The sequence below is a fragment of the Dipodomys merriami genome, unplaced genomic scaffold (genome assembly GCF_024711535.1).
Source record: "Dipodomys merriami isolate MVZ:Mamm:240054 unplaced genomic scaffold, mDipMer1.0.p SCAF_91, whole genome shotgun sequence".
In the NCBI taxonomy this organism is placed as follows: Eukaryota; Metazoa; Chordata; class Mammalia; order Rodentia; family Heteromyidae; genus Dipodomys; species Dipodomys merriami.
Genome location: NW_027206524.1, coordinates 3,450,057 through 3,470,583, shown reverse-complemented (window position 1 = coordinate 3,470,583; position 20,527 = coordinate 3,450,057). Strand labels below are relative to the sequence as shown.

At 45.1% G+C, this 20,527-nt stretch overlaps 1 protein-coding gene across 1 annotated transcript in view; it reads left to right on the top strand.

Moving 5' to 3' along the window:
* Positions 1-3,282: 3,282 nt before the first annotated feature.
* Positions 3,283-20,527, top strand: part of LOC138821317 (guanylate cyclase soluble subunit alpha-2) — a 204,037-nt gene continuing 186,792 nt past the window's right edge. Inside the window, exon 1 of the mRNA XM_070013456.1 lies at positions 3,283-4,004. Within this exon, the coding sequence (XP_069869557.1) occupies positions 3,696-4,004 (309 nt within the window). The 5' untranslated portion in view covers positions 3,283-3,695. The remainder of the gene's footprint in view (positions 4,005-20,527) is intronic.

Here is a 20,527-nt window from a genome sequence, read left to right as displayed (position 1 = left end):
TTTCAGCATAATACTGGCTTTATGGGTTTCACTGAAACACAATACACCCAGGAGGGGGTAGATGGGTGAGAATGAATTGAACAGCTGTCTTTTCGTAAAATCAGAGCAGAATATTTAGTTTTTGGTGACCTACTCTTTGCTTAAAGTACTTGGATTGCATTTCTAGCTTAAGGGTTGTTTTTTTTTTAAGTGTTGAGTACGTTATGCTTCCATTTAAAAATGTTAACTCAAATGTAGAACAGCACTCTTCCTATTGAGAGCTTTTTGAACCGTACTCCTTAATGAAAATACAAAAGGAAACTCTTGAAAGCAAAGCAGCTGATGTACTAGCTGTATTTGGGTCTTCATTTGTTTCTACTTTAAAAGTCGGTGGGAATATCAGGATCAAAGGCAGGGTAATTCATACAGAAAATTGTCAGGTCACTTCATCCAGTGTTAAGAATCTTTGATCCAAATAGTTCACACAATGTCAGAAATGTCCCACAGGATCAGAGATCTTTCTGGCAGTAAACTTTTCATTTAAAAAGAAGGACTCCAGGCCCCTTGCAACTGATAGGAACAAATGATACTCAGTGTTCTGCACTCCGTGTTTGGCTTTGAGACAAGAGTTGGAGAGGACAGTAAAAAGGTCCAGTTCTAAAGCTGGGTGCTGGTGGCACATGCTAGCTACTCAGGAAGCTGAGGATCTTGGTTCAAAGCCTGCCTGGGCAGAAAAGTTTGTGGGAGTTTAATCTCCAATTAAGCATCAAAAAAGCTGGAAGTGGAGCTGTAGTTTACCTGGTAGAGCACTAACCTTGAGTAAAAAGCTCAGGGACAGTGCCTAACCTCTGAGTTCAAGCCCCAGCACTAGGCACACGTGCACATGTGCATACACACGTTCCAGTTCTAAGTTCAGCATTAAGTTTATGTATCCCTGTCACTAAAGTACTTAAAAAAAAAAGAGGACAGCAATGGCGAATTGAAATAATATGAAGGGCAGAGGTTCGTATTCTTTGTGATAGCTCTAAAATTCTATGATTTAAAGAACTTGAAAATTATCATTATTAAAGAAGAGAACTAGGAATTGCAGCCTATTTTCAGTGATTGATATTGAGAATAGTACAGTTCCTCCAATGTTGGAAGAAATGTAGTCATCAAAAATATTACCCATTGTAATTCAGAAAAACGGGCTAGTGAGAGTTTTTTGCAGAACTCATGGAAAAAGATATAGTTTGTGTAAACAAATGCACATAAGACTAATTGAAACAAGAAACTCAGTCATTGATAATAAGTATTTTAAAACTGAGGTCTGACTTCCTATGATAACACAAGAAAGCATGCAGTTAGAAACTTCTTTAGCAGAGAAAGGATAGCATATATGTTATATATATATTATATTGTTTATATGTATGTATTCCGCCCTATTCTTGTTGCCTATTTAGGATCTGGGAATAAACCATGCTTCTGCATCAATTTTGGTAGATTTTCCCCAAACTATAAAAGGAAACATCAAATAACATTTATACTGGGTCTTCATAAACAATTGCAAAGATTTAGAAAATTGAGGTTTTGTTTTTTTAAATACAAAGAATCCGTACAAACTTATTTGCCTGGACCAATTCTTTGGGGGGGGGGGGGGGAGAAACCAGAAATTAAAAAAAAAAAGTTTTGGCCTTGGTATTCTGGGAGAATGAAGCCCAGCACCCAAACTTTTCTTTGATTTCTATTTTTTTCTTTTCTCTCCTCCTCCTTCCTCCTTTTCCTCCTCTTTCCCCTCCCTCCTCCTCCTCTTTCTTCCTCTAGCTGTACTTAGAGAAGATTTTATACGACATAAAAGTCAAGATTCACCTTATCAATACGAAGCTCTTGATTACATACATCTAGAGGAGAAGCTGTTGGCACACTTGTAATCCCAGGAACTCAAGACACTGGGGAATGGGGAATGGGGGTGTTTCTTGAGCCAGTCTGGGTAACATAGAAAGACCCCCATATTAAAAAAAAAAACAAGGAAGAAAGAAATGAAAAGTCTCTGCCTAAGGCAAAATTATGAACCCAAGAGTCAATAACAGTGACACCAATTATAAGGGTCATTAAATGAATTGTAAAGTCCGTTTACACAAAACGCCACCAATTCTCAGCATTTTTTTTAGTTCTAATTTCTGACTTTAATATCTTCAAGTCACTCCTCACTGAAGGTCCAATCCACAGGCTGTGTGTGTGTGTGTGTGTGTGTGTGTGTGTGTGTGTCTGTCTGTCTGTCTGTCAGTCTGTGTGTGTGCTGCAGTGGGATGAATGCTCTTTTGCTTTGCTGCAGGTCTGGGCCTCTGAGGTCTCTCCCTTCATCCTGTCCCTTGCCCCTAAGGGACGCACTCGCGGGGCCTTGGTGCCCGGGCCACGTGCGTGCCCCTGGGCAGCCGCCTCCAACTCCTGACCAGGGATGCGATGAGCTGGCGCTGTGGCGAGGCTGATCTCGGGGTGTGAAAAGCCTTTCCTCCCACGCCCCCGTGGCTCTGCCAGCTGCTGGGGTGCGCACAGATTGCGCGCAGAGAGCCCAGAGGGATGAGGGACGGGGGTGGGGTGGGGGTCCCCCTTGGGGCTGGGGGTCCCCCTCTTGGGGCTGGGTCTAAAGAGGAACTGTCCGCACGGCGTGGAGCACTCGGGCCACGGCGGCCGCAGGTGGCAGGCGGAGCTGTCCAGCACGGTGCCCAGCCGGAGGTCTGCGCGCCCCGCCGGCTGGGGCGGCCGTGGCCCCCTAGACGCCCTCCAGGCGGACGGGCACCGGCATGTGGCCCCTGTCCTTCCCTTCCCGCCGGGGCGACTGCTCTTGGGACGGCCAGGCTGGACGGCGTGCCCTTTCCCTGTGCCCCCTGAACTTCCTAAATAAAGTCCCGGCAAGGATCGGGGTGGGATGGGGTGTGTGTGTGGGGACACGAACCTGGATCGGAGAGACCCCCCTCCTTGGCGTGGCCGGGCTAACCGGAGGGCGATCGCCCCCCCCCGTCCCTGCGCCCGTCTCCCCCCCCCCCCGTACCCCGCCGTCTTTCCCCGAGGGCAGGGCAGGGCGCGTGGGGTGGGGGCCCTTGGGTCCCTGGGGCCTCGGTGCTTGGCGCGGGTCGTCCGGGAGGGCGCGCCGAGGACAGCACCAAGTGTCCTCGTTGCTCCTGAAACGTGGCGACAGGCGAGGCAGAGACTCCCAATGAGTGCGGTGGGGACACGTGATGCGGGCGGTGGGAGGATAAAGGGAGGAGGAGGAGGGGGGCGGGGAGCGGGGAAGGGGCGCGGGAGGCGCGCAGGCGGCTCCGGCACCAGCCGGGGCTCGGAGCGCACCGGGTCGGGTCGCGGCCGTCCTCCCGGCGCCCCTTCTGTCCGTCCATCCGTCCCCGCCGCCCCGCGATCACACACTCGCGGGGGGGGGACCCGGGCCACGCGATCGGATCGGCGGCGGCGGCGGCGCCCCCCGCACCCCCCCAGCCCAGCTGAGCTCGGGGGGCCCCAACTTCCCGCCATGAGCGGCTGGTTCGCGGGGCTCCGCGGCCCCGGGGACTCCCGCCCGGCCGTGCGCGCCCGCAGCGCCCCGCGGCCCCGACTCGCCTAACGCCGCCGCCGCCGCCAACGCCAGCGCCACCGCCGATCGCTGATCCCGCCGCCGCCGCCGCCGCCGCGGTCGCCCGCACCGCGTCCCCGCCGCCCGCCGCCGCCGCGGCCCCGCCAGCACCATGTCTCGCAGGAAGATTTCATCCGAGTCCTTCAGCTCCCTGGGCTCCGACTACCTGGAGACCAGCCCGGAGGACGAGGGGGAGTGCCCCATGGCTAAGCTCTGCTGGAACGGCAGCCGGAGCCCCCCCGGACACCCCGGGCCCCGCACGGCCGCCGCCGCTGCCATCACCCCGGCTCCGGCTGCCGCTGTCACCGCCGCCACCGCCGCCGCCGCCGCCGCCGCCGCCGGGGCCCGGAGGGCGCAGCGCCGCCGGCGGGTCAACCTGGACTCGCTGGGCGAGAGCATCAGCCGCCTGACGGCGCCCTCGGTGAGCCCGCCCGCCCGCCCGGAGGGGCCCCGCGCCCCGCGCCCCGCAGGGGTCGGCGAAGTTGGAGGCGACCCGGGAGCGCGCGCCGCCGGGCCCCGCCGCTGGGGGGCGGCCGAGGGTTCCTGGAGGCCTTGGTGTGTGGGGTGGGGGGAGAGGCGGAGGGGGTGCAGGGGAGCTGGGGAGGGGGTGTGTGGGACACTGTGGAAGCACTGAGGATCCCCCCCCACATACACTCTTCTCTGGGTCTCCTGATGTCAGAGCATCCCGTGCGCCCACTTTGGAGACCCGGGGACTCTCACTCCAGTGCTCCTTCCTGCCACCTGTTTTCTTTCCCCCAAACTTTCCCAGGCGCTGGAGGCGACAGCCGGATTTGATGTCTTTCATGTCTGTCCTCACCCTCTCCCAAAGGAGCGCCCCCCCTTCCTCTCCCTTCCCCCCTCCCTCCTCCCTCCAAGGCCCCTTCCCGGAAGTCCTTCCTCTCCCCATTTCCCACGCCCTCTTGCTCTTGGCCCGACCTTCTCTGACCTCTGAATTCCCCTGGCCATCTGTGTCCTCCATGGCTTCCCGGTTCTCAAGTCTTAAGGCAGCCACGGGCAGAGAGTTTGCCCAGTTGCCTTCTGAGAAACCTGTAGTCTCTCCTCTGCACCCTGGCCTTTTATTTTATCTTCCTCTTCTTGTTTAAATTAGACGGTTGGTTCTGCCCTCTGCTCTGGGACTCCCTGGCTCCTGGTTTTCAAAACCTCTTTGATACTTCTTCCACCCTATCTCTCATCCTTCTCTTCCCCTTCATGCCAGTCTCTAGAACTTTCTGTTGCACTCTCTCCCTCTCTCTCTCTCTCAAAGCTTATCTTACAGGAAGCTCTTCACAGCCATGTGTCAAGTGCTTTGCCAGACTTCTCCCAGTTGTGCTATGCTGGGGATGTCTGGATCAGCAGTTCTGGGGGAATACGAGACTCCCCGCTCCTCTTTCTCCAACTTCCACAGCCGGGTGGCCTGGTCCCTGCATAGGTGTTTACCATTTTGCAGGAGGGTCAGACCTCTGGGTCTCATCTTTCCCTGTCTGCATGAGCTCTCTTGTGAAGGAATCCACTTCAGGATAGACAGAGTAACCAGGAAATTCAGTGTTACATGCCTATCCAGCTTTCCTCTCCACACCTGGGGCTTTTTTTTAACTTTTCTGTAGTTTGCACAGTGAATCTGAACATTGACTACTCTTCAGTCTTGCTTTGGAACAACTCGTGCATGGCAGGCAGAACCGGAGAAGGAGTAGGATTCTGAGGGCCTGGGTTCTTGTATCTGGCAATCCTACAAGTTACTCCCATGACACTTGGTTGATGGAGAATGACTTCCTCTTGACAGTAAAACGACTCTGGAGTTCTTGTCTCATTCTTGGGTATTTTACTTTTCTGCCATGGTTTCTATCTATAGCTGAGAAAGAGATCCCAGAATGGCCTGGCTGTTTTCTGAAACTATTCCCCAGGCAGCAGTAATCCTGCAAGTTACCTAATGTTGCAAATTGTTGAACATTATCTTTCCTAAGAGAAACTGAGTTCACAGTGCACCTGTAGGCTCCTGTGGGGACCTGAAGCAACATTCGTGCAATGAAGTGATTCTTGACTATGTTGTTCAGCATGCAGCAGATTTCGTTCTTTAACATGATGATGTTACTAAGATGATGATTAGATTTTTTCAGGGAGGGGGATTGTCTTCATAATTGTAGAGTTTTCTTTTGGGGTAGGAATGAGGAGTTACAAAATCCTAAAGATGGTTGGTAGTACTTTTGTAATGGCAATGTAACCTGCCATGTCAACCTCTTTTAGCAGCAGGAAATACATGAAGGGCCCAGTGTTTACTACTAGAATGAGAGGGAGGAATTGTCTCTGACAGTTACTTTTTTTTTGGAAGTCAAATTTGAATTGCTCTGATAGGAAAAACAGGTGCTCAGGTAATGATTCTCAGAGTAAGAATTGTGAATATTGGTTGTGTTGAGCAGGGTGGCAGATCTAGTTGTCTTTGCTGCTTTGAAGAAGATCTGTGAGGTGGATGCTGAGAACAGAACAGTGTAAAACATCTTCCATCTCCCAAGGCACACGTAGGATATTTCTCCTCGGCTAACCTTAGACCGAGGGACACAAAGAACGCAGAGAGAGGCTTCATTTCAAACCAGTGACTGAGTCATGTGTGGCCCCCACACCTGACTGAGAATGTACTGCTCAGAAACTGCCATTGGATCCATTCTTCTGCATTGCCAGCCTTCTAAACTTAACTGGAAACACTTGGGGAGCTGGAATATGTCCCAGGTATTCTTTCTCTTTTGAGCTGAACTATTTTTTTTAACTGTCTAGAATAGCTATTTTAAAAAAAAAACCTGCCTAGGATAGTATTTTAAAGTGGGACTTGTAGCTGTTTTAAGCGCTGTGAGTGAGTCTTCCTCCGTCCCGTCACAGTATCTTTAAACAAGACTGTGTTGGCTCAGGGACCTCCTGTTTACACAGTGGTCTTACCATGGAAGGTCTCGATCACTTGGGAGTTGCTTTTTTTTCAGCATGATTTGCAAGTAGCAAAATAAAACAGTTTTTAATACATGCTAGGACATTGTCGAGTCAGTGGAAGCATTATGTGACTCATGGAATACTCTAGATTAGGGTTTTTTTTGATATTTTAATAGTCATTTTTGAATGCATAGATGTTGGATATAAAGATTATAATATTGCCTAGCGCTTGTGCCTCATGCTAGCTACTCATGAGGCTGAGATGTGAGGTTTGTGGTTTGAAGCCAGCCCAGGCAGGAAAATCTGTGAGTCTCTCTATCTCCAATTCAGCATCAAAAAAAAAAAAAAAAAAAGCAGGAAGTAGAGCTGTGACTGAAGTAGTAGAGCACTAACTTTGAGCAAAATATAGGCCCCGAGTTCAAGCACTCCCCCCCACCAAATTATGATAAGACTTTATTCTTTAAAGAATAAAATTTACAATAAAAAACCTCTGATTCAATGAATAATCCTCATTCTAATTTTTTCCTAAATATTTGTTTATCTCTGGGCATGATGAGCTCTCTTCTGATTTGTTGTGTTTATCCTTATTAGTCATTTCTACAAAGACATATAACATATATCCTATCACATATGATCATGTGGCATGTGAAAGGAACATAGGCTATGAATGAGGTGTTTTAAAACTTTTGAAGAAAATAGACTACTTTCAGAAGTAGGTTTCATCCAAGTATTATGGAATTTGCCTAATTATTTAGAAAGTTGAGAACTTACTCTGTGGTAAGTTTGGTGGAGAGCTCTGTCAGCTGACATGCTGAGTAGAAACATTCCCAGATGTGGATCTCCTGGAACTTACTTCCAGTCCTTCTTTTCAGGAAGTTGTATGGATGGGAAGCATTTAGACTTCAGCGTCTTGGAGATAATCTAGGGGAAGCTTTATTTGTCATCCTTATTGGGTGGTTTTGTTCCCTGTGAATCTGGAATACAGCTAGGATAATAAAAATAACCTCCAAGACTTGACTAGAAGACATTATAAACCACTCATCACCTTGTTTATTTTGAAATAATACTTAGGAACACATATGGAGAAACAGCTGGGGATTTTACATCAAGGGAGAATTTAGTAGCTCGTTTATTTGGACTCGAGGTTTGTGTGTGTGTGTGGGGGGGGTGAGTTGGTGTGTTGGCCCTGGGGCTTGTCCTCAGGGTCTGGGCACCGTCTTTGAAGTTTCGTGCTCAAGGCTAGTACTCTACCGCATGAGCCACAGCTTTGCTTCCAGCTTTTTGTTGGTTAATTGGCATAAGAGTCTTGTGCACTTTCCTTGCTTGGTCTACCTTTGAACTATATGATCAGATCTCAGACTCCTGAGTAGCTATGATTACAGGTGTGAACCACTAGAGCCCAGCTTGGACTTTAGCTTTACGAGAGTTGCATAGTTTGGTCTATCCCTTTGCTATCAGTTTTGCTATTGACAGCCTGTCCATGGTGAAATTGCAGTGAATCGAGGGTGTGGCCTGCCAGGTGTGTTCATTAGAGCACTATTGGTTGTGTGGGCATTGTGGGAGGCTGCAGAAATATGGAAAGAGAAGTAAATGAACTAGAACAAAGGCAAATGAGGAGAGGGAAGCTACTGACTGATACAGGAAATTATCCAAAACAAAACAAACAAGGAGAAATGAAAGGAAACTGAGATTCATGTGACATTATATTACTAAAAGCTTAGGCAAAAGCATAAGAACACAAAAGATACCTAGTTATTATCCCCCTCTAATGGTAAATAAAATTAGCTCATGGACACCAGCAAACTCCTTAAAAAAATCCTCAGAAAATGTGGCTGGAGCTAACTCAGTAATGATGAAAAAAATGCAACATTGATTTGTGTGCCAGCTAGGATATTTTTGGTAGTATATCTATGATTTTGATTTTGGTTTCAGTCAGACTTAAAAAGTGCCGAGAAACAAATTATGGAATTAGACACAGTGTATTCCAGAGTTAATTTTTTTGTCTCATTTGTGGAAATTAGATGGCATAATGGGAAATGAGAATTTCAGGGCTGTATATTGCTTCCCTGGACCTTATTACTAATCATAGAGAAACAATATGGCAGAATTTTAAGAGCATGTCGGTGGGACTTGGCCTAATAGTCCCTACAAGCTATTTTTTGAGGAAGAGACCCTGAAAAGTGAAAAGTGCCAGGAACTGGTGGCTGACACTCATAATCCTAGCTACTCAGGAGGCTGAGATCTGAGGATTGTGGTTCAAAGCCAGGCCAGGTAGGAAAGGCTGTGAAACTCTTATCTCCAACAAACTACTCAGAAACTGCCTGAAGTAGCCCTGTGGCTCAAATGTTAGAGTGCTAGCCTTGAGCACAAAGAGGCTCAGGGACAGTCCCCAGGCCCTGAGTTCAAGCCCCAGGACTGGAAAAAAAAAAAAGGGATTCTGAAAAGCCACCTCCTACCTGCTTGTGCTTGTAGTTTCTCTCTTTTGTGAATTTGGAATCATAATCACCTTGTAGATAATGTGTGTGTGAAAGAGAAAAAATATAGTCTTTGTAAAACTCCTAGAACTCGACAGATTAGAGCTTCACAGTGAGATCCATTCATTTCAACCTAATTTGAATATTCCCAATGATTTTCCTTTTTTTTTCCTCAATAATTTACTTGCTTGTCACCTTATTTGAAAAGTTCATAGAGCAGTAGGCTAGTAGATGTTAAGTCCTCCCCAAAAGATAAAGTGTTTAATTTTGTTGGCATAACCAGCCAATCTATTTAAAAAAAAAATTAAAACTGGAGTCCCTTCTTGGTTCTCTGGTTATGACTCACATGGGTACCGAGGCACGGATAATCATCACAGAGTCAAACATTTCCACTAAGCTGTGATGTAGCAATTTGCAAACCACTTTTATGAATTCTATAATAACACAAGGACCATTATATTTAATTGCTAGAGCGTAGGTATTTCATAATAAATTGATTTTAAATTAGAAAAAAATATGAGATGAAAGAGCAACTACTTATTTCATTTGTCTGAGAATTGCAAGCATGCCTCATTGACTGCTTTTAAAGGAATCTGGGCATGGGATGGAAGAAGAGGCCGAAGATCGTGGCCTGTGTTAGCTGGGTTTCTGTCCTCAGTTCTTTGACTACCAGATCAGTTGTCAGGCCTTTGTTTTAAAGACAACTTTGACAATGGGAAATCACACCAGTGGTTGGTTGTAGATGCCACAGAATTCCTTTTAAATGGATAACTTGTGAACCACAAAGGATTCTTAAATTCCTGAGAGGCTCCTGGAGTATGAGTGTAGGTTTTTCCTCTATTACTACTGTTTTTCTTTCTCTCTCCCCCCTCTCTCTCTTTTTCTCCCTCCCCCCTCTCCTCTTTGTGCTAGTCCTGGGGCTTGAACTCAGGGCCTGGGCTTGGTCCCTGAACTTTTCTAATACTCTACCACTTGAGTACCACTTCTGGCTTTTTTTTTTAAACTGTACTTTTTTTGTCTTTTCTTTTTTTGGTACTTGGTACTGAATCAGGACATTGCATTTGCTAGGCAAGCGCTTTGCCACTGAGTACATCCCAGCCCTTGTTTGGGCCTTTTTTAAAAAAAATTTTATTTCTGGCTTTCCCTTTGGTGCTTTACTGGAGATAAGAGTCTCACAGACTTTCTTGCCCCAGGCTGGCTTGAATTGGAAATTCTCACATCTCAGCCTCTGAGTATAAAATTACAGATGTGAGCTACCACTGGCACCTAGAACGGTTCCTTCTCTTTTTATTCACCTTTGATATTGTTTTATTGCCTGTTTTGTGTAGCACTAAAATAAAAAAATAGGTATTTTTTAAACATAATAACAAGGTAATACATTATCTCTAGACATAAACACGCCCATCATGAGTTATTAAGAAGATGATTCCCCACCCCCCTTTGGGGAATTTTGCACACATCTAAGAAGAGATACAAATTTGAATGGTACAGGCTGGGAGACTATTTACTGAGAGCTATCTACCGACTGGATTTTCTTTGATGCTCTAGTTTGATTTAACAAAATTCAAAGCTTTTATATAACTTATTTTTCTTTTGTGCTCAGTATTTTATTTTTATTTTATTATATATTATTTTGGGGCCAGTCCTAGGGCTTGAACTCGAGGGCTAGGCACTGCCCTGAGATTTTCTTTTTAATGTTTTGTTCAAGGCTAGCTGTCTGTCACTTGAGCCACAGCTCCACTTCCAGCTTTTTGGTGGTTAACTGGAGATTGGAGGTAAGAGTCTCATGGACTTTCCTGCCTGGGCTGGTTGTGAACTGTGATCCTCAGATCTCAGCCTCCTGAGTAGCTAGGATTACAGGTATGAAATATGTTCAGTCTCTTGGATGGTATATTTGGTTCTTTCAGACAGATTGTAGAGATTTTACACACCTGTCTGAATGGTGCAGACATTTGATGTTTAAATCCAAGCATCTCTGTGAAGCTGTATAGAAAAGAGACGCCTGGAACAGTAGCCTCCTTCTAGGTCTTTGTGAGTAGCTCATTTATAGTTTAACTTAGGTGAATGTAAGGAGTCCTATGATCATGTTGCTTACATTTTCTAGATAATTCTCCGTCAAGCGAGAACTATTTGTCAGCAAGTAGGCTATTGTAGCCAAAGTGCACTGCTAGGAGATGGAAATGAGATCATCTGGGTCCCCAAATATCACTTTTAGGACAGGATTGGCAGATCTAGAATTGTGTCCAGTAGGCTCAGAACACCTCATAAAATAGAAAGTTCCAGGCCTTGAGTGATTGGGGAAGTAGGAAATAAATATTAATGAAGGCTGGATATTGGTTGGGGCTGGTATGGGAATTGAGAAGGAATAAATATTCCTATAAGTAGAGTAGTGAGATATCACTTTCTGAACTTTCCAATTGATCTTATTTGAGGCTTACAATTAAGTAGTTTTTCATGGAAGCTACCAGTTGTCAAACGTCAGAGAACAGAAGACATAACTGAAGGAAGTGGTTAGATAATAGTTTGATAATAGTGGGGATAATCTTTGAGTACATTTTGTGTGTGTATGCATGTATGTGTGTGTGTGTGCATGCATGCATGCATGCATGCATGTGTGCTGGTCCTGGAGTTTGGACTCAGGGCTGTGGTGCCATCCCTGAGATTTTTTGCTCAAGGCCAACACTCTACCACTTGAGCCATAGCTCCACTTGTGGCTTTCATAGTGTTTAATTGGAGGTAAGTCTCATGGACTTTCCTGCCTGGGCTGGCTTTGAACTATGATCCTGAGTAGCTAGGATTACTGGTGTGAACCATTGGTGTCTGGCTAACTTTACATTTTGTGTGTGTGTGTGTGTGTGTGTGTGTGTGTGTGTGTGTGTGTGTGTGTGTGTGTGTGTGTGTGTGTGTGTGTGTGTGTGTGTGTGTGTGTGTGTGTGTGTGTGTGTGTGTGTGTGTGTGTGTGTGTGTGAATGTGAATGAATGAATGCATGTATATACATGTATGCATGTTGGTCCTGAATAGGTGAATAGGTAGGATTATAGGCATAAGGCACTGGCATCAATCTGGACTCTACATTTTACACAGTCTCAACACATAGTCTGTCCATCAGATCACTAAGTAAAATGCTGAAGATTTGAGAGCAGACCTGGGAAAAGAGCTCATGGTTGGAGATAATGACTTTGGAGGTAATAGATAATATCTTGAAAAACTAACAAGCTCTGAATGAAAGAGAGTGAAAACAAAACCAACAGAGAACGAGGGAGCGATGCACACATCAATGTTCAAAAGCAAAACAAAAACCTCCAGAGGTTTGCAGGAGACAAGGCTTCTGTTTTGCTTGTAGGATGGGAGGTGGCCGGGCTGTCCGTGGAAGAAGCAACCTTAGAAGTTGGTATTTGCAAAAGAATTAAGAAAAATTAAGTGTGGTTACTTTGATACCCATTATGAGTTTTCTCTTAGGTAAAGAATGTTATCTTGCGTCTGAGATAGAAACTATTAAATGAGGTTTGAAGGGGGAATGTGTGAAAGGTAAATAAAGGTTATCATGGCGGACATACCTGATTTAAGGCATTTGTCAATGAAAGGAGACAGTCCAGGCATTGGTAATCCTAGCTACACAGGAGGCTGAGATCTGAGGATTGGGGTTCAAAGCCAGCCTGGGCAGAGGGAGGGAAGGAGGAAGGGAGGGAAGCAGAGGGTCTTCAAGGCCAAGTTAAAGTTTATTAAAGAGGTAAGAGACTCTGGAAGCAATGGGGTTGTCAAACCTGCAGATAAAGCCAGGCACCAGTGGCTCACGCCTGGAATCTTAGCTACTCAGGAGCAGAAATCTGAGGATCGAGGTTCAAAGCCAGCCCAGGCAGGAGAGTTTGTGAGATTGTTATCTCCAATTAACTACCAAAAACCCCAAACCAGAAGAAATGGTGAGGTAGAGTGTTTCATTAGTCTTGAGATTAAAACATTTCTTCTAAAGATAAGGGTGGGTAAATTGAAAACCAAGTAGAAAGAAGTGTTTCCTCATTTTTGTTTGTAGTAGCATCTTTTTAGTTTTTAAAGTAAATGCATTACTGGATGCCAGTGGCTCCTGCCTCTAATCTGTGGAAAGTCCCTGAGACTCTTATCTCTAATTAACCACTGGGAAACCAGAAGTAGAGCTGCAGCTCAAGTGGTAGAGTGCTAGCCTTGAACACAAAAGCTCAGGGGCAGAGCTCTGCCAGGAGTTCAAGATCCAGGACCACATACAGACATTCCGCCCCCCCCCCCTCTGTCCCTCTCCCTCCTTCTCTGTCTACCTCTCTCTCTCTCCCTCTCTCTCTCTCTCTTTTCTCTCTCCCTCTCTCCCTCCCTTTTTCTCTTCCTCTCTCTCTCTCCCTCTCTCCCTCTCTCTGTCTCCCCGTCTCCCCCGTCTCCCCCTTTCCCCCTCCATCTCTCTCTCTCCCTCTCTCCCTCTCCCTCTCTCCCTCTCTCTCCTCTCTCCCCCTCTTCCTCTCCCCCTCTTCCTCTCTCCTCTCCCTCTCCTCTCCTTCCCTCCCTCCCCCTCCCTCCCTCCCCCTCCCTCCTCTCTCTCCTCCCTCCCTCTCTCTCCCTCCCCTTTCTCCCTTTCCCTCTCCCTCCTCTCTCCCTCCCTTTCCCTCTCTCCCTCCTCTCTCCCTCCCTCTCCCTCCCTCTCCCTTTCTCCCCACTCTCTCTCCCTCCCTCTGTCCCTCCCTCCCCATCTCTTCTCCCTCCCTCCCTCTCTCTCCTGTCTCTCTCTCTCTCTCTCACATACACAGCCTTTGTTCTGCTCTTTTCCATGTCTGATATGACTTGTTTACTTGTAGAGCTCTTCCGTGCTGTCTTGCTGCGGTGGGAAGGTCACCTTTAGGAAATATGGGAATAGGCCTTTATTGTTCTGTCGGGTAAGTTTATACAGTTGGAAAGTATGGAAGGTAAAATAAGGCCAGACAAGATGTGCACAAACCAATTTAGCTTCTTGGTCCTCTTGTTCCCTTTTCTGGGAGCATTTTGCTTAATTTCATTAAGTAAGGATTTTTGTCTTCTTTATGTATTGCCTAATTCTGTATCTATGCCACATTGCAGCTGGTCAGTAAGTATTATTAAGTGAATAAATTTAGAGTGAATATAAACGTATTTGTTTTAAAGTATCATAGAAATTCAAGCACCAGATAGAGTAATAAATTCAAATGTGTTTGAAAGGTAAAATCAACAATAATAGTAACCACAGTAGAGACAAGGAAAGAGTCGATATTTAAAACAAATATATTTTTCTTTGAACTTAGGGCCTTGCACCTATTAGGCAAGTGCTGTGTCACCTGCTACCCCTAGCTCTTTTTTTTTTTTTTTGCTTTGGTTTATTTTTTCAGATAGGATCCGGTGCTTTTTTCTCCCAGGGCCACCCTTGGATTATACTCCTCTGTCTCCCAGCTACCTGGCATTATAGGTGTATTGTTACCTTATATGTTCTTACTCTTCCTTCATACTATTTAGTATGTCTTGTCTGAATGTGTGACTTCACTGTAACCTGAACTAGAACAGTAGATCTGTGGATCAAAAAGAGAAAAAAAAAAGAAAAAAAATAGTAGATTGATGTAATCATCTGTAGAATTAAAAGAAGAGTTGTATTTTTCCATGAATATTAAAATTGTCTACACCAATCAGCTTTTATATAGTAGCAGGAAAGAGTGAGTTCTTTCTACCTATTCTATATATTTAAAAATAAGTCCACATAGCTGGGTACGGGAAGTTCATTCCTGTAATCCTACTACTCAGGAGGCTGAGATTTGAGGATCTGGATTTGAAGCTAGCTCAAGCAGGAAAGTCCATCAAATTCTTATCTCTAATTAACCACCAAAAAGTTCCCAATCACGCTGTGACTCAAGTAGTAGAGCACTACTTTTGAGCACAGAGAGGCTCAGGGACAGTACCCAGGCCCTGAGTGTAAGCCTCAGGACCAGCAAAAATAAATAAGTAACATAAATAAAAATAAAACAAGTCAGTGTTGGCAGTGACTGGGCCAGGAATTTGAGGTATCTCAGTTATGCCGGGAGAATACTTACAATTTTACCACCTAATTTTTTTCTTGGTGATTTTTTGTTGCAATGATTCCAGGAATGAAATTCAGAGTGAGTGCATCTATCCTTTAACTTCTTTCTTGGATGGTGTCTTCCCTAGGGAAAGCAAGAACTTTCAAGAAAGATTGACATTACTCGAAAGCAGATTTAAGGAGCAACTGTCACATTAACATGAAACCTATGTTCTTCATTCAGAGGATTCGGTAGATCTGGGTAATAGAAGAGAGCTTATTTTTAATGCCACTGATTGAATTTTCTCATTTTGCCTGTTCTGTTAACTTACTTTTAATTCTACTCCTCCCCCTACCTCTGTGTGATGGTATAATTTGTACATGAGTAAAGTCTTGGTTTTCCTTTTCTTTCTTTTCCCCCCATTGGTACCAGGGTTTTATCTCCTGGCTTCAGGCTTGTTAGTTGGAACTCTACCACCTGAGTCATGCTTCCAGACTGGCTTTTGCTGGTTAATTTGAAGATGGAGCCTCATAGACTTTCAATGCTTGCCTTAAAGCACAATATCTAGATATCTGCCTCTTGAGTAGCTTTCCCTCCCTCCCTCCCTCCCTCCCTCCCTCCCTCCCTCCCTCCCTCCCTCCCTTCCTCCCTCCCTCCCTTCCTCCCTTCCTCCCTTCCTTCCTTCCTTCCTTCCTTCCTTCCTTCCTTCCTTCCTTCCTTCCTTCCTTCCTTCCTTCCTTCCTTCTTTCCTTCCTTCCTTCCCTTTTTTGCATTTTGATGCTGTTCTGGGGCTGGGCTTGAACTCAGGGACTGGGTTCTGACCCTTAGCTTTTTTGCTCAAGGCTAGTACTCTACCACTTGAATCATAGCTCCACTTCTGGGAGGGAGGGAGGGAGGGAGGGAGGGAGTTTGTGTGTGTGTGTGTGTGTGTGTGTGTGTGTGTGTGTGTCTGATGGTGTGTGTCTGATGGTGTGTGTGTGTGTGTGTGTCTGATGGTGTGTGTCTGATGGTGTGTGTGTGTGTGTGTGTGTGTGTGTGTGTGTGTGTGTGTCTTTCCTGTCCAAGCTGACTTTGAACTGTGATCCTCAGATTTCAGACTCCTGAGTAGCCCTAGCTACTGATAAGGGGTAAGCCACTGGTTCCCAGCTTGCTTTTCTTTCTTTTTCTCTAGATAGGCTCTTGCTATGTCTCCTACGCTAACTTGTGCTCAGAATCTCCCTCCCACAGCTTCTGCAGTGCTAGGATTATAGGTGTGTGATACCTCACTTTGTTTTATCTATGAATGTCTTACCAGATCTTGGTTTGTCTTAGCTTATGAGGCTTGTTTGTTGCTATATTTTCTAGAAAGGAAAGCATACAGAGACTTGGAGGATTGTGTTTTTTGTTACTGGTTTTTACATGGGAAACCTGACTTTATTTTCTTAGCATCTTTGAAACACCTGTCTATCAATATCTATATCTCTGAATCTCTTTACGGTGGTTTGGTAGGGCATGAGAGAAATGACTCGGTGACTGCCTTGTCAATTAAACAATAATCTGTATTGGAAATCTGGAATCAATTTAATGACTCCCCACTGTGTCTTTTAAACAATTGCCACAAGTAATGCAAATGTCTTGTTCTTTTTACCAAAAGGATCTACTTCCAAAAAGCGTACTTTTTTTTTTTTTTTTTTTTTTTGCCGAGTGACAATGATGAGATTGTGTTGTATTAGAACAGAGCTGAGAGTAAGAGAGAGAGGGAAGAGAGAGAGGGAAGAGAGAGAGGGAAGAGAAAGAGAGAGAATCTTAGCTACAGACTATCATTATCCCATTTGGAAACTGAGGCAGCTGTGAGGGAGTTTGCAGTGTGGAAGCCAGAGAAGAGAGATTTATAGTTTCTACCGGATACAACAGTCAATAAATGCTCTGTGAACCTGACAGTGTTTGCAAGCTATCAAGTCTTGCTTTTATTTACTTTTTCCTCTTGTCTTAACTTACTGCCATTATAGACAACATTTCAGAGGAGAAAAGCAACTTTTCCTTTTGCTCTGAATTACTCTCTCCAAAAATGTGCTTGCAACATCTAATCCCTGCCCCCCCCCCTGCCCCAAGGCGGATCCTTCTTTTTCCAATCAGATTCTTCTGCCACTTCTTCCCAGTGGTCCACAGTGTGAATTGTGGCCTGGGACCCTTTGCCAGTTGTCTCTGTCACCCTTGTGTACTGTATTTACTGGAGTACTTGGGTTGAGAATGGGACACAAGAGGAAATCAGAATGTGGAATGAAGCTGTTAGTGTAATTTTTTTTTAAAATCATCTGACTCTCTAGACTGCTCACAAATAACCTAGAATTTAACGTGGAGTTGACACAGATACCCAATTATTTTGACAACAGAGGTAGACTACATCACCTTAATCAGTTACACCCACAACAAATTAAAAACTGCATTCTATTAGCAACATGCATAGGAAAAAATATTTTGCTACAAGTTACCCCAATATAGTACTTCTTCAAGGAACTCATGCAAACAATTACTTTTCAAATAGGAGTAAAAAACACTGCCCTTATGTAACTATAGTATGCGACAAAATAAGATCAGACTAACATCATTTTGACCATTATATCAGGTATTTGCCATCCCATAAAAATCACAAAATGTATTCTTTTGCTTTCTATGTGGCTAAAAGAAGTGAAAGCAAAGACTTTCAAAGTAGTGTCTCCCCAAGTTTTTGCTTTGATATTTTATACTGGTTCTTTCTTTCTTTCTTTCTTTCTTTCTTTCTTTCTTTCTTTCTTTCTTTCTTTCTTTCTTTCTTTCTTTCTTTCTTTTTCTTTCCTTCCTTCCTCCCTCCCTCTTTCTCTCTCTCTCCTTCCTCTCTCTCCTTCCTTCCTTCCTTCCTTCTTCCCTCCCTCCCTCCCTTCCTCCCTCCCTCCCTCCCTCCCTTCCTTCCTTCCTTCCTTCCTTCCTTCCTAACTATGTCACATTTTCATATTCATTTATTATATATTACCACATATTTTATGTCTATTCACATATCCACTTATCACCATCTACATTTTTTTTTTGTTGGTCGTGGCTTGAACTCAGGGCCTAGGTGCTGTTCCTGAGCTTTTATGCTCAAGGCTAGCACTCTACCACTTTGAGCCACAGCACCACTTCCAGTTCTCTGGAGATAAGTCTCATGGACTTTCTTGCCCAGGCTGGCTTTGAACCACCATTTTCAGATCTCAGCCTCCCGAGTAGCTAGGATTACAAGTGTGAGCCACCAGTGCTCAGCTCATCATCTACATTTTAATGTCTCTTTCTACTTCATTCCACCATCTCTTAGCAGAGCTACTAACCAACAGTTACAATCTCAAGATATGACATACAGTGCTGTTCAGTGCACACTCTGGTCACACCTCTTCTGTGTTGTGACTTGCTAAGAAGAGGCTAGTTCAAATGTCCTGTGGGTTTTCTTGCACCTTACCCTTCTTCCCAGTTACCCAGCTCTGACTGTGTGATGGTCCTGTGTTAGAAATGCTAATGGGCTCTTTCTTCACTGAGACTCTGCCTCAAGACTGACCTAGTTTGCCTGCCCACTGTCAGTTTGTATGCCCCAGGCTCCCAAGGGTGAGGCAGCTGTGAGCAGACCAACAAAAGCCATCAGCACTGCCAACTTTCTTCCCTTAGGCTGCGGAGTCTGGGAAGAGCAGTGACATAACCCGAAGTTTGATTTCTAAATATAAAGAAAGTCCTGGTGATCACTAAAATCATTCCAGTGGTATAAGGATATGTGTTTCTTTACAGGCATGCCACACACCCATGCACATCTCTACATCCTGATGTCTTGGCAGAATTAAATAACTTATTAGAAGGAAGGAGGAAATGCTAGGATAATTGTACTATAGAGTGATAGGTAAAATATGTTTAATTCATAGTTAAATGAAAACAATAAGGCTTTTTAATGTCATTGATATCAGTGCTCTGATTGTATGCTTTTTGTTTTTTGTTTTTTTGTCGATTGTGGGGCTTGAACTCTGGGCCTGGGCGCTGTCCCTGCACCCTTCAGCTCAAGGCCAGTGCTCTACCACTTGAGCCACGGCACCACGTCCGGTTTTCTAGTGGTTAATTGGAGATAAGAGTCTCACGACTTCTGCCCGGGCTGGCTTTGAACCTTGATCCTTAGATCTCAGCCTCCTCAGTAGCTAGGATTACAAGTGTGAGCCACCGCTTGATTGTATGTTTTTGTTTTCCCTTTTCTCCTCTTCCCCCTTCCCCCCCCCCCCCACAGGAAAACTGATAGTTTTAATTTAGTAATCTGTCTCCTAAGTGTATTTCTTGTCCTTTTGGATTAGATTACAGTTAGTAAAAGATCAGATTATATGCAGACCATTCTTGAGTTTTCCTCTCCTCTCCTCTCCTCTCCTCCCCTCCCCTTCCCTCCCCTCCCCTCTCCACGTGTCCACATTCCAGTCCTGGGCCTTGATCTCTGAGCCTGGGCACTTTCCTTCCCCCAGCTTTTTTTTTTTTTTTTTTGCTCAGGGCTAGAGCTCTACCACTTTGAGCCACAGTGCCACTTTCAGTTTTTGTTGTTTTGTTTTGCCGGTTAATTGGAGGTAAGAGTCTCATAGACTTTCTTGCCCAGACTGGCTTTGAGCTGCAGTTCTCAGGTCTCAGGCTCCTGAGTAGCTAGGATAACACGTTTGAGTCACCAGCACCTATTGGCACTCCTTGCCTTCGAGGAGGTCGGAGCTGTGGAGCTGAGTGATCCACTCTGCAGAGGGTGGAGATGAATTCTGCACATTTCACCCTCTGAGACTGAAGAGTCCAATGACTTGTTCTTCTCTGTGTCCTGGGATAATCAGAGTTTCAGCCGCTGGTCAGCAACAGCCAAATGCCCAGCGCTCTCCAGTTGGCATCCGAGTGACAGTGCTCTTATTTACACCAAACAAAGACTATGAAATGCATCTCATTACTTCCCCGTCAGCACATTTCTTACTGCCCAAGTGCCAAGTTTGCTTCAATTTATTTAGAATCAAAACATAATGGATTTCATGCCAAATTCTTTGGCCTACTTTCTGGAGCTTTCCAGTGAGTGGTTGAGAGACCATATCGCAGAGCCGTGATGCTTGGGGTCTAGTGATAAGACAGGTTCCCCTTTGTTTTGAAAGCTGGGATTTTCCTTTCCTTTATGAATTACGGTTTTCAACGTGTCAGAGGGTTCAGATGATGCTCAACAATCTGAGTTGTGTTTATAAGTGGTGCCTTTCTTATTTTCCCTGTGTGTTGCCCTCTGTAGCTTCGCTCATCTTACTTACGTTGGCCAACATTAGAGCTGTATCTGTTGTTTCGGCGTTCACTTTGCATCCTGACAAGTGATTGGAAGTGATGGGTCATCCGTTTACAAATTAGCATTTGGTAAGATAGATGAAGATGCACTGTACCCACAAATTGATAGGCTGAATTGCAAACCCCTTTGGACACTTAAAGGTAATACAACTTTAAATGAATTAGCATGTAGGTTAGTGCATTTAGGCTTGACAGCTTGTTTATTTTGCCATTTGTTTGTGAAGTA